The following is a 12,529-nucleotide window of genomic DNA, read 5'->3' as shown; positions in this document are numbered from 1 at the left end:
CCACCATTACTCGGGACGGTTTCTTCAGAGTGACGAGAGGGTCCGTGGAAAACGTGCAATTCTACGCGTACAACAACACAAGAATTAATAGTAACAATACAACATACTAATAATAAAATAAAATAACAAAATATTACTCATACAATGAACTATGCTAAATATTCTCGGAATAATTTCTCTTCCCAAATAATGTTCATGCTTGGGAGCCGATTTTATGAACATCGGACAAGTATCACAGTACTACTTTTGCAGTGAATTAACGATACGCACAAAATCTATTGGCGCATACCCATATTTTCTTACGATTTACGACTATTTACTTTATTTACTGACATAGCATTTATTCATTTCATTGTATGTAAGTATTTCGTTTGTTTTCGTTAACATAATTTTCATTAGGCGAATCAATCATCATGGAAAACCTATTTTCATCGATAAATTTCACAGTAAAATTACAGTATTACTATAACAACGCGAATGGGGGATTTCTGTTATAGTCAGTCTTGAATTTCTAGATCGGTAAAGTAGTTTGATTTGGGCTACGAAAGCCGGTAAGTTGTTTGGTCTATTTTCATATCTCGTCCGTGTTACGAGCTCCCTTCAAATTCGCATCTCAAATGAGATATACGAGATGTCCGTGAAAATATATGACACGTTTTTTTCAGGATACATTCTTCACGTGGAAATAATAAAAATGTTCATAAAACGTGTGACCTTTAACACTTTGTCTTTTATTGAGTCATATGTAAGTAAGTGCATACCTATGTACCTATACAATTCGCGATTCTAAAGACGTATAACCGAAGCCCCTGAATGAGAGCAACCCGGCTGCATCGTTGTCGGTTAAGTGGCCTACTACTTTGGTACCATTTTTTCAATCCCTTTGAAAATTCCAGACAAATCCCGATTAGAATTATTCTATTTAGTATCGAACTATAAAAATAATATTTATTTCTCACTATGACCAAATTTGAAATTTACGTTCCGGCTTGCATTAATAAATTTAAATGACGTTCTCAGTAACGTAGCAAGTAATTTTTATTTCAATAACATCCAGATTGGATTATTAAGTCAATCTCGTAGGCCAAAGTAGAATTTACAAATATTATATAAATATTTACAATATTACTAATATTGTAAAATTACAGTGTAGTATAATGCAATATTGCTAATCGACAACCAGCTCATATTTTCCGCTTCGTTAAACTTAGAAATAATTATTGTTTACGCATTCGGAAGCAGTTAAGCAATGAACAGGTGAATATGAAATGAATAACCATGATATGAGTCAAGGTAACTCTGTAATTTACTGATAAGCCCGGATGGGACAAGACAGAAAACGAAAAATGAGGGAGAATATAATAAGGATAATGTATTGATAAACATGCATTAACATAAAATAGTGAAACATAGAATGATATGATAAAACAATGTAACAAACGTGTATATAAAGCCGATGCCTGAGCCAACATGCGACGTTTGACAATTCCCCGAATCTCCAGAGGTAATTTTCGTATTTATGTAAATAGATTGCGACGTTATACATTAAATTATATTTATTATCCAAACACTTGCAAATTATATTTCCTCGCCGTGAAGTGGGAAAACCGTTAAAAATAATGCGTCACTGTTTGATCCCGTTTAAGACTAAAGTAGCTTATCGTGGACTAGATACAAGAAAAATCGTGATCGGTGTTTATAAAGAATAAGATGATCTTATCGTTGTACCTAGATAACTCCGATCGTTTCCAAGTTTTCAACTGGATTTTGCGTTTCTTCCGCGAAGATCGCGTACGGTCTTGGTACAGTCGATATGTCTCGTTTGAGCGCAGAGGACGTGAAACTGTTCAAAGACACACAGAATGACTCGGACATAATAAGGACCATCATCGAGACGGAGAACAAGGAGGATCCGTTCTATATTCTGGACATCGCCGATGTGGTTCGGAAACATCAGAGTTGGGTCGAGAAAATGCCACGGGTCATCCCGTATTACGGTACGCATTAGAACTAATCAAGTTTTCATTTGTTATAATGAACAAAACACCAAGATCCAATTCCGAAGGTAAAAACCTACAAATTATTATTCCGAAAATTTCGTTATCCAATCGGTTCGGTAAATTGACGAGCACTTGATTACTTTATTATGAATTTTATTATGAAATTTAATTGAATTATAAGTCACAATTAATCATCGATTCGCAGCCATCAAATGCAACCCGAATCCTGTGGTCATCAAGACGCTGGCGTCTTTGAACACCGGCTTCGACTGCGCGTCCCAGGTAAGTTACCAGATTACCAATTTACAAAGTTACTGAATCCTTTAATATCCGCAGGTTTCATTGTTAGAAGCGTAAACTGAATTCCGATTCGATTGTTCGAAACAGGACGAAATAAGGGAAGTGATGGCGCAAGGCATACCCGCGAGTCGGATTATCTTCGCGAACCCGACGAAGCTGCCGTCGCACATCAAGTTCTCCCGGAAAGTGAACGTCGACAGATTAACCGTCGACGGCGAGAATGAACTGTACAAAACGAAGGAGCTGTTTCCAGAGGCAAAGTGAGTAACCGCGTTTCATGGAAGCCTACTTCATGTTCACCCTTTGCACTCGGATGTTTCTAGAAGTATTTAACATTTTTTCACCAGACGAAGACGATATTCTTCGAAACTGACTCGAGGGGAAATCACAAGTGCATTGAAGAACGAATCTATTTTATTCCAATATTAACAACAACATTAAATATCAGATTTTATAGTTTTCGTGTGTCAAATCTAGTGACTGAGAGTCACCTTCCGAGTGCAAAGGGTTAGCCCCTTGCCATACCATTTAACCGAGTAATAATTATGGCGACCGAATCTCACTCGCGATATTATGTATCGTCTAAAATTTGTGTCACGAGGCAAACTCGTTACGAGTTAAACATTTGAATTTGCATACACATGCGTTATACAATTATAACTGTCCATGCCGAGAAAGCGTGCAATTAAAATAGTTCAACTACGGTTCTCTTTCGCGGACGTTCGTCAGGATAGTGATCCGGATCCGATGCGACGCGGATAATTCGCTGGTGTGCCTGGGAACGAAGTTCGGCTGCGACCCGGACGAAGAAGCTGTCCGATTGATAAGGCTGACGAAGAGTCTCGACTTGGAGTTGCACGGGTTCAGCTTTCACGTGGGGAGCCCGTGCGGAGAAGCGGAAGCTTATGCTAGAGGAATCGCGCATTGCACGAGATTGATCGCTGTCGCCAGAACGATGGGCTGCGACGACGTGCGATTGATCGATATCGGAGGAGGATTCCCCGGGGAGTCCGCGTCCCGGATCGACAATGTAAGATAGCTTATTTTCGTCGATCTCCCTTCAACTCATTGTTCTGCAGCGAGCGATCGCTTTCGAGCAACAGAGAAACAAAGTTCTTCGGTCTCACGGAGAAGGATAAGAGAGCTTTACGCGGTTGCTGTTCTAAAATCGCGGAGTCGTGTTGCGTTGGAGCTGCGGTACTCGATGGAATCGGTGATCAGAGGGAAATATTTTGTTTTATACGGGGTCCTATGCGAGTCACTTCAACGTAGACGTTTTTATCTAAAATGAGAGTAGGTACTTACACTTCTTCTGTATCTCATGCACTTTAGAACTAATCACTTCTGTATCTCATCGGTTCCAGTGTCAGTTAAAAACTCATTGGGGAAATGGTTAATTTCGAAATTTATTTATTAAGAATTTCTTAATCCTTCAAATCGACCGATTTTTCTGGAGCATTGGCGCCGACAGCGTCATAGTTGAATTGATTAACAACAAGATTGGCATACTTTACACAATCGGTAGTTGACCGTATCTTAAACGCACATAATCCTCTTATCGGTCTGCAAACACATTTTGCTTCGTTCGTATCGCTTCCTTTCTTTTACCATTCAGTGACGATTTCGAAGTCATTTAGGTAATCCTTAATTTAGAAATTCTATTTGCAATAATTCTACGCTTATACGTGGCTTTCTGTTCATCTGGAAATTCGTTTTTCCGTTTAGTTCGCCTGCGTGGTCAACGACGCTATTAAGGACATCGACCCCGGCATCACGATCATCAGCGAGCCGGGACAATATTTCGTGTCGTCGGCGTTTTCGTTGGTATCGTATCTGCACACGAAGAAGTTGACCTCGTATAAGGGCAAGTCGGTGAGAATGTACTACGTGGATTGCGGCGTGTACACCTCTTTCATAGAAGAGCTGCTGAATTTGAAAGCGAGGGTTCCGACTCCGTTGGACAAGGTAGCCATATTGCTTCCCGCATGTATGCCACATATTGTTCTAGCTAGATTTAAATATATACATTTTATATTCTTTAAATATCTATTCTATATTCTCCAAATATTTAGTTGATATTTCCTGAACCTATTCACTTTGAATTTCTTTTACATACGTCCAATATTTAGATCTAATATTTCATTCATCTTAAAAAGTGTGGCAGAACAAATATTTTTCAAATATTTGAAAAAGATCTTAAACCAATATGTTTGTGCTACTAGGTAGTATTCTAGCAAATGATACTTTTGAATAGGTAGTAAGATAAATTAATTCTAATTATATCGATCATAAATGAATTTGGAAGATGTTGTTACTGTTGCCGTAGCCACCGAGCGACGAGAAATTTTCCTCTTCCGTTTGGGGGCCGACGTGCGACTCGTTGGATTGCATTTTGAAGAGTGCGATGCTGCCCGAACTAGAAGTCGGTAATTGGTTGATTTGGAGGGACATGGGAGCATACAGCATCGCCGTTAGCTCCGGCTTTAATGGCTTTAATCTTCCCACTGTATACCCGTTTGCAAGGAAAAGCGAATGGTCAGTAGAATTTTGGGAAAATGTACAACGGTTTGCAATTGCCTAGACATAATTGACAACGATTAATTGTCCATTGAATTGCAGGGACGCCATTGCAGCTTATATGAATTCGATACAGAATTCACAGGAGTTCATCGACTAGCACCGATGCAAAGTCTACTTCTGATACAGCTGACATTTCGAGGCTTAATTGCGAAGGTTTAGTTCTAATTAGATTGGCTTACTTATAGGCTCTAATGTAATCGTTTCATCGAATAATCTAATTACACTGGTAGATCTTCAATGTTTCTTTCACGCGTAGACAGAGCAGGATGATTATAATGACTTTTTGAATGTTTGATCTCCTTTTATGAAACTAATTGTATCAAAAGCTTTTATATCTATCCACTTACCCGTGCGTTGTGTCAAACTTTGCAAGAATCGCTGTCATTCATTCTGTTATTATAATCAAGAATCTACGACTTTATTTACTTTGAAGTTCGCTACTTAATCCGAGGGCAGATATTGTAAATAAATATATCGATAAGAATCTTACTTGACTGTTTCCATTAAAGAACACGTAACGCAAACAACGTTATAAATTACGTAGACGTACATCGAGGACTAATCTTACAATCTTAAAGTATCAAACAATTCGTCGCTTTATTAATCACGGTAGGATCTCATTTACGTGTAATGTACATACGAGCTAGGGTAACAAACATTAGTGAAACGTTACGCGATGTTATCTCGTTTAACGTTACATTCAAAACGCAGTCGAATTGTTACGAGTTATTACTTGAGCTATCGTTAAGTCCTTTCCATCTGTATGGAAAAAAAAATATATAAAGAAATAAATAGAAACGGGAGAATCAGAGAGTATTCGTTCGTTTAAACGTTACTCACTCTATCGCAGTGTTACACGAGCCTGGTTTCAAGCCCGCCTCTGATTGCGCGTCGCGTAACTCCGATCCACTTATCACATCTTCTCGCGGTCGTTCCGGCGACATCGACTCTCGCACCTGTAACACGTCACGCTTGTTTACATCTCTAAAATTTCTTATAAATATTAACCCTTCGCACTCGAGAATATTTTTCTCAATAAATATTCATTATCTTTTGATGAAATGTCAATGATATTTTCTGCAATTAACATAAATACCTTGCACAAAGTGACAGAACTATTTTATTTCGATGTCCACGTGCTCGTACATTATATAGAATTTAATACTGAATTTTCAATTGTACAATTTTCTCGAGTGCAAAGGGTTAAACGAATATTCGACACGTTATCTGCCATGAAATTTGAAAACTAGTCGTTGACGTTTGAATACTCGATAGCAACAGAAGCAAAGGTCAAAGTTCCTGATAACGTTAAGAGAACATAAACCTTCTAATCAAATCGTCTAAAAAATTGCATTAACGTAAATACGTATAATTAATAGCTCACAGTAATAAGTGCAATTAGTAAGCCTTTCTATTTACCGCTTCTACCGCCTTAAACACGCGTATCAAGTTCCTTCCAGCGAGTTTCTCCAGATCCTCCCTGGTCCATTGAGGATTAGCTTCGCTCTCGTAGAGGCTATCGAATAGATCTTTATAATTAGACACATCTTCCAAGCCTTCGGGCACTCTGAAATTTTAAGATACAACGTGTACGATTTCTTTCTCGAGTTTACTCGCGATTCTATCCTAGAACTGGCGCAATACTCACGAACTTACGCCATCATAGTCAGCGCCGATACCAACGTGGTCTGGCCCGATGAGATTGCGAATGTGATTAATGTGGTCTGCGAAGAGAAACTTTCGTTGAACACACATTTTTATCGATATATTCAATTCACTGTTGGTACATTAATTAATTGGGATTAATTAATTAAAGTGGGATTCGCAGAATTTACTCTTCCTTTTAGGTGGAACAATCGAGTCCCTTAGAAGACAATGTTCATTGCGGAAAATTGCTGTTCAATGCATAGGTTTTCAAAACTGCTTCAATAATTTAATCAGAAAAGTATATAAAGTCTTTTTTCAGAAAGCAGGCTCTACGACAATGGAAGATTATATATTCCAGTAAATCTACGAAGATCAGAAATCATGAAAAAATCGACTTACCAATGACATCTTGCATCGTTGCGGGTCTCGACTTATTGCAGTTGACGAAGCCCGAGTAGAAGTTCACCATCACGACCCCGTTGTTCTTTTTCTGGAAATATGTTCGATATTATTTCTGAAACGAAGCGTGCAGGTTGAAAAAGTCGCGAGGGACGAGTAACGCGAATGCAACTTACAACTGAGAGAAGCACGTCGTCGGGGACGTTGCGATAATTGTTGCAGACGCTGAAGGCTGACGAATGAGAAAATATAACGGGCGCCTTCGTGATTGCAAGTACTCTTCTCATAACGTTGTGCGACACGTGCGATAAATCCACCAGCATTCCCAGTCGATTCATCTCGTAGACGACCGCCTGCAAAAATTAGGATATAGAAATTTTTATTCGAAGTCAACTATGCGTTAGCCTCTTTCGAATGTTATTTCAGTTGAATATCGAACGCCAGAGTGCGATTCGAATTGAAACGATATACATACACACACGAAACGCGTGAACGACTACTTAGAAATGTTTAATTATTATGTTAACTTATGTGACATTCTCGAAATATGTAAACTCACCTCCCCGAAAGCTGTGAGATTGCGGACGGAGCCATCGTTCACCGGCGACGCGTCGGCCCTGGAAACCGAGTAACGATAGATTGCTGTTAAATGGTGTAATGTATGGGTGTAGCGTGCGTGTATGCGTTGTTTTGGATAAACGCGAAGAAAAAGAAAGAGATATTGAAAAAAAAAAATACGAAGTTTGTGTCGACAAGGAAAAATATATAGAAATTGACATCGTTTAAATAAACGTCTATATAATGGTACTTTTTATCGAGGGCCGTTGAACGTACCACGGTGTGTTGCACGAGTGGGTCAACGTGAGGTAACGAACACCGAGCTCGTAGTAGAGCCTGAGGACAGCTAGACTGGAGTCGATGGAGTGGCCGCCCTCGACGCCGATCATAGAGGCGATTTTCCCGTTTCTCCATGACGCCTCGATGTCGTTCGCCTCGGTGACGAATTGCAGGTCGTTCGGGTACTTGTCGATCAGGTTCTTAATCACGTCGATCTGTCGCAGCGTCAATTGCACCGCGTCTTTGTACTGTGACTCGCACGAGACGTACGCGGCCCAGAACTAAAATTAACAATGGTTACAGACACCGCTCGAACGATGCGGGACACTTCTGTCGCATCGTAAAAGTAACGAAAATATCATTTATAAATTGATATGTGGAAACGCTACTTCGACTGACGACGATTTCGCAACGATGGTTGATGAAGGATCGTGTCGAATGAAAATTTGGTGACGTGAGTTACTAACGTTACTCGCACTAATTGTGAGATACTGTTAATAAGTTAATAAGTTAATAAGTTATCAAGATACTAAGCTGTCAGGTCACCAAGTTACCAAGTTATCAAGTCACCAAATTACCAAACTATCAAGGTACTAAGCTACCAAGCTATCAAATCACCAAGTTACCAAGCTATCAAGTCGCCAAGCTACAAGCCATCGAGTCATCAAGTTGGAAGGTACGTTATCAATTTACAAAGTTACTAAATTCTTTAATATCCACAGGCTTCTCACTCACTTGTCCGCCCACTTTTCCTTTCCTCAGCCGAGGGAGATCCGTGAAACACGAGCTACACGCGTTTCTCCCCCACACGGTATCATTGGCGAGATCCTTTTCGAACTGGAATCCTGACACCTTGTTGTTCAACTTTGCATACAAGTTGTACGGCAAATCATTGTGCCTGGAACAGCGTAAGACAAACGATTCTTGATAAATCCTTACCGAACACAGTGGAAATGAGTCATTCGAGAAGTTTAAAATTGAAATAGAAATGCAAGGCAGTTAATCGAGACTCGATTATGCAAGGCCGACAACTGTCACCGATAGTAAGCGACAGTTCAAAGTTAACATTGAATACTTTCATTACTTTTATTCGCCAATATCCGTTTATCGCGTTCGTAATAACATTTATATATTTACAAACAGCCGCACGATCTCGCGACTCATCCGGCGAGCAGAAATCAATTTATCTGTAATCGCTGATACAGCGATTAAAAATCATCGGATTATTTCTGGCTTCGGTCGCGAGTTCATCGTCGTTACAGCGATTAATCGCGTATCACGATAGAACCGGTTCGAGTGTGCGGAGCAACACAAAAAGATACAATTCAATTACCGCAGTTTATCATGCTAATGCGGTGATCAGAGTCATTCGCCGACTGATAAGAACAGCTATAATACGATAACAATGAAATGAAACAGACGCGAGACGATACTGAGATTACCGCGCGAAAAGTATCAACGTTTAATCGGCTAGAATTCTTCTAATCGGCAGGAAAGATTTCTTTGATTAATCCCCTAGGATTATACACCTGTTCAATGATTACGATCATTACTTTTAAATCTATTCTTATTACCGTCTAACGTAAGACAGCCCTTCGTTGTATCCTATTGACCATACAACATTGTAAAGCAGTTTAAAGTCTCAATTCAGCACGAAGCATTATCCAATTGACAATTTTATCGCAGGCATACTATTAAGCTCCTCGCGGGCTAACTGTTGCCTGCCGCGTCCGTATCGGTGAAACGTGTTTGCGAATAACAAAAGAAAACGCAGAATTTGAAATTCGGTCGTTTAACCGGTGTTAACGGACAAAACTTTGACGAGGATCTGTTGGTCCAGTCCCAACTTATCACCCTTATTGCTCCATTTCCATCCCTGCCATAAACCCTTACGAAGCCGCATAATCGTATATTACGTAAATTTAACCCTTTGAACTCTGTAGACTCCAATATTGCACCAGTTATAATATCAAATATTTTAATGAATCAAACTACCCTAAAATTATTCGATTTTCCACGCATCCAAATTTTCTACTGAGAAGGAAACTAAAAGATCGAAGGAATGTAGCATTTGTAATTTTCACTAGGGATACCATAAAAATTAGTTGCAGTTGCAGATAAATTACAACACCATCCGGAGTGCTAAGGGTTAATTCTCGTATGTTTCCTCGTTAGTTCCTTTCAAAGTGTCGAGTGTTTCTAATGAAAAGTTTCCGAGTGCAAAGGGTTAATTCAGTCGACTCGAGTGTTTCGATGGTTTTAATGGATTTTCTTCGAAATTTCTAGGGTGAATCGCTCGCTTCGGGCGCCGTCGATCGGAATTCTTATCGATTCAGTGGCGATGCTGATGCTGAGGCTTACCCGTCGATAAGTGGCGCGGAGTCGAGTGCGTCGCTCCCTTTGAACACCCTCATGCTGAGCCCTACCGACAGCCCGATCACGAAGATCAACAATGACATGCAGAAAGCGACGTTCACGTACACCATCTTCCCGGTGCAGAACTTCGCGGCGATGCCTGAAAAAGATTTCGCGACGGTTCGTCACGACAACTGATCGGACACGCTTCGACGGACAGTGGTTTTATACGAAGCGTGGGAAACGATAAGGACGTATCAATTTTTTATCTATCGGAATCCTACTGATGCGGCCAATCACGGGAACCGCCGCCTCCTGCTCCTTAACACTGGGACTACCGGATGACTCAAAATCGGCCAGTCTTAAAGTCTTCTTGCACGATTTTTCAAATAATAGATCCTTATCTAAGAAATCTCGAAAGAAAATTAAGTTTGCAGTGATCGGCGTCTCGATGCACTCTTGGGGTTTCAATAGAAAATTTTGAAAAGTCAACTCGACTGCTTGGTAGTTCCAGTGTTAAGTGTTGTATAGAATAATGGATTTATTTATTGTATTCCGAATATTGTATATTACGAGCAATAAGTAGCAATAACATTGTCATAGGCTGCACGGTACACAGATATTTGTGCATTCATATACTATGAGTGTTTACCATCGATGGCTATCGTGATGATTATCGTTGATGAGAAGATCGTAAGATGGAATAATTGTGATGAGTAATCGTTCTAAGCGAATTATCCTAGTTTCATAGTTTAATATCGGATGATTTCTGGCGATAACGGTTCACGGTGTCGCGCAGCGTCAGATAAGAATTTCCGCCGCCATGATAGATCATGGAGATCGCGGAAGGAAGGGATATTCCTTCGGACACGTGGCTATTCGATGGAAACTTCTGTTACACCGCACACATGGCAACTTACTAAGCCACCAAACCACCTCGTTACACTCTCCCAATGAACTCCCGTAAGCAACTGACTCGCGAGCGACTCATGAGGACGCAAATACTCGCTCGCAGAGAGACCCCATACAAAATCAACTGGCGAAAACCGTTTGCGCGATGCTCCTGTCCAACGGTAAGTTTGCGAACGTTGCTTCACGGGTGTGTTGGTTCTTTTGGATTTTGGAAAATGGACGTTTCAGAATAGACAATAGTGATATATATTTTTTTCATCAATTCGAATCGATGTAAATATTTACTGAACCGTGTTCATAGTATTCAATGGGTATCCACTCGACGCGATTCTTGAAGCTAAGGTACGTTTGTTCTCGTTATCAATTAATCGGGAGATCTCTGCGACTTCTGCGTAATTAGTTCGTTTCACTACTGTGCAAAGGGAAAATCGATTAATATTAAATGCGGAATGACTTTAGACTGCGATGACATATCCCGAGCATTGCATAAAACGAGGCACTAAACGTACCATGCATCAAATGACAGATTTAAATGGCTTCAAAGTTTGATTGAAAATGTTGCATAGAAGATAGAAAGATCTAGTTCACGATTAAGGTATATTGAAAGCATGATGCTTATCGAAACGATCCACGAAGTATCGTAATCGGAGGTGACCCGAGAGCTTTAGCGAAAAATCGTCGCACAGGAGATGACCCCGCGGTGCATCGGGTTAAACGAGCGAAATATTCCGTGCGTTTCCGACGATATTGCCTATTCGTGATGCAATCTGTTTGGTTCGCGTCGGTTTCGAGCAAGGGGCAGTTACGGGACGCAACGGAGCGCAACGGAGCGGGACCTTGAAACAGATCGGAGCTTAACAACGAGATAACCGGGTAATTTTAACGCCTGCCCGTGATTATGATAACTAATTTCACGCGACATAATGTTGTTGCATTAACGTGTCGAACCGTTCCACTTTGACCGTGCACTGATCGATTCACCCATGCCGATCGCCAGCCAGCCGCAATTCTCGATGACACTGATCACACCCGTTCTCCGAAGATGACTCGGCCGGTTGCGTCTTTGAACGTGCACCTCGCGTACACGCTAAAGATCTTCTCTATATAGGTGTGCAGAACGGATTACCAGATAGTTTACTCTCCGCTCTCTGAATTACTCGGCCCGAGGAGAGAAGGAGAGAGATGCTCGTGCTTGCCCCCGCTGGTACCGTCGCACGATTCCTCGAGCCGATTCTTTTTTCTCGGCTTTCTCGCACGGGATAACGAGTGTATCGTGTATCACGCCTGTTTCGTTTCGTTTCTGAACGCGCGGTGGGATTGCCAAAGCAAACATTTCAATTTTATAGACAGCACAAGAAACGAGAGCGAACAAGGTGCGAGTGGATCGGGAGACTGGAAGACGAGCCTATTCTTTTATATTATTTTTTATTATTTTATGTTATTTTATGTTATTTTATGTTATTTTATGTTATTTTATGTTGCTTTATATTATTTGAAAT

General features: G+C 40.5%; 2 protein-coding genes across 9 annotated transcripts; one reads left to right on the top strand and one right to left on the bottom strand.

Moving 5' to 3' along the window:
- Positions 1-5: 5 nt before the first annotated feature.
- LOC116433539 (ornithine decarboxylase 2-like) lies at positions 6-5,696 on the top strand. Of its 5 annotated transcripts, none has more exons than XM_076371791.1 (10): positions 6-90; positions 666-745; positions 1,243-1,504; positions 1,833-1,997; positions 2,206-2,282; positions 2,388-2,560; positions 3,030-3,330; positions 4,026-4,265; positions 4,627-4,835; positions 4,920-5,696. In XM_076371791.1, exons 3-10 carry the CDS (start codon positions 1,471-1,473, stop codon positions 4,975-4,977), a joined length of 1,257 nt encoding a protein of 418 aa, XP_076227906.1. In that variant the 5' UTR covers positions 6-90; positions 666-745; positions 1,243-1,470; the 3' UTR covers positions 4,978-5,696. The 5 variants fall into 5 exon arrangements, with proteins under 5 accessions (XP_076227906.1, XP_076227904.1, XP_076227905.1 ...); XM_076371789.1 differs by adding an exon at positions 448-551 and having other exon boundaries at positions 6-358; positions 666-1,504; XM_076371790.1 differs by having other exon boundaries at positions 666-1,504.
- Positions 5,459-12,148, bottom strand: LOC116433517 (dipeptidase 1). Of its 4 annotated transcripts, none has more exons than XM_031991684.2 (11): positions 12,012-12,148; positions 10,125-10,278; positions 8,499-8,661; positions 7,761-8,044; positions 7,486-7,543; positions 7,103-7,279; positions 6,927-7,017; positions 6,529-6,604; positions 6,300-6,447; positions 5,721-5,836; positions 5,459-5,639 (listed from the first exon to the last, which is right to left on the bottom strand). In XM_031991684.2, the coding sequence occupies exons 1-11, from the start codon at positions 12,013-12,015 to the stop codon at positions 5,600-5,602; spliced, it is 1,311 nt and encodes a 436-aa protein (XP_031847544.1). In that variant the 5' UTR covers positions 12,016-12,148; the 3' UTR covers positions 5,459-5,599. The 4 variants fall into 4 exon arrangements, with proteins under 4 accessions (XP_031847544.1, XP_031847535.1, XP_031847561.1 ...); XM_031991675.2 differs by having other exon boundaries at positions 11,979-12,142; XM_031991701.2 differs by lacking the exon at positions 12,012-12,148 and adding an exon at positions 11,039-11,221.
- Positions 12,149-12,529: the final 381 nt, after the last annotated feature.

The sequence above is a fragment of the Nomia melanderi genome, chromosome 10 (assembly GCF_051020985.1).
Source record: "Nomia melanderi isolate GNS246 chromosome 10, iyNomMela1, whole genome shotgun sequence".
NCBI lineage: Eukaryota > Metazoa > Arthropoda > Insecta > Hymenoptera > Halictidae > Nomia > Nomia melanderi.
This window is presented reverse-complemented; position numbering and strand designations above follow the sequence as displayed.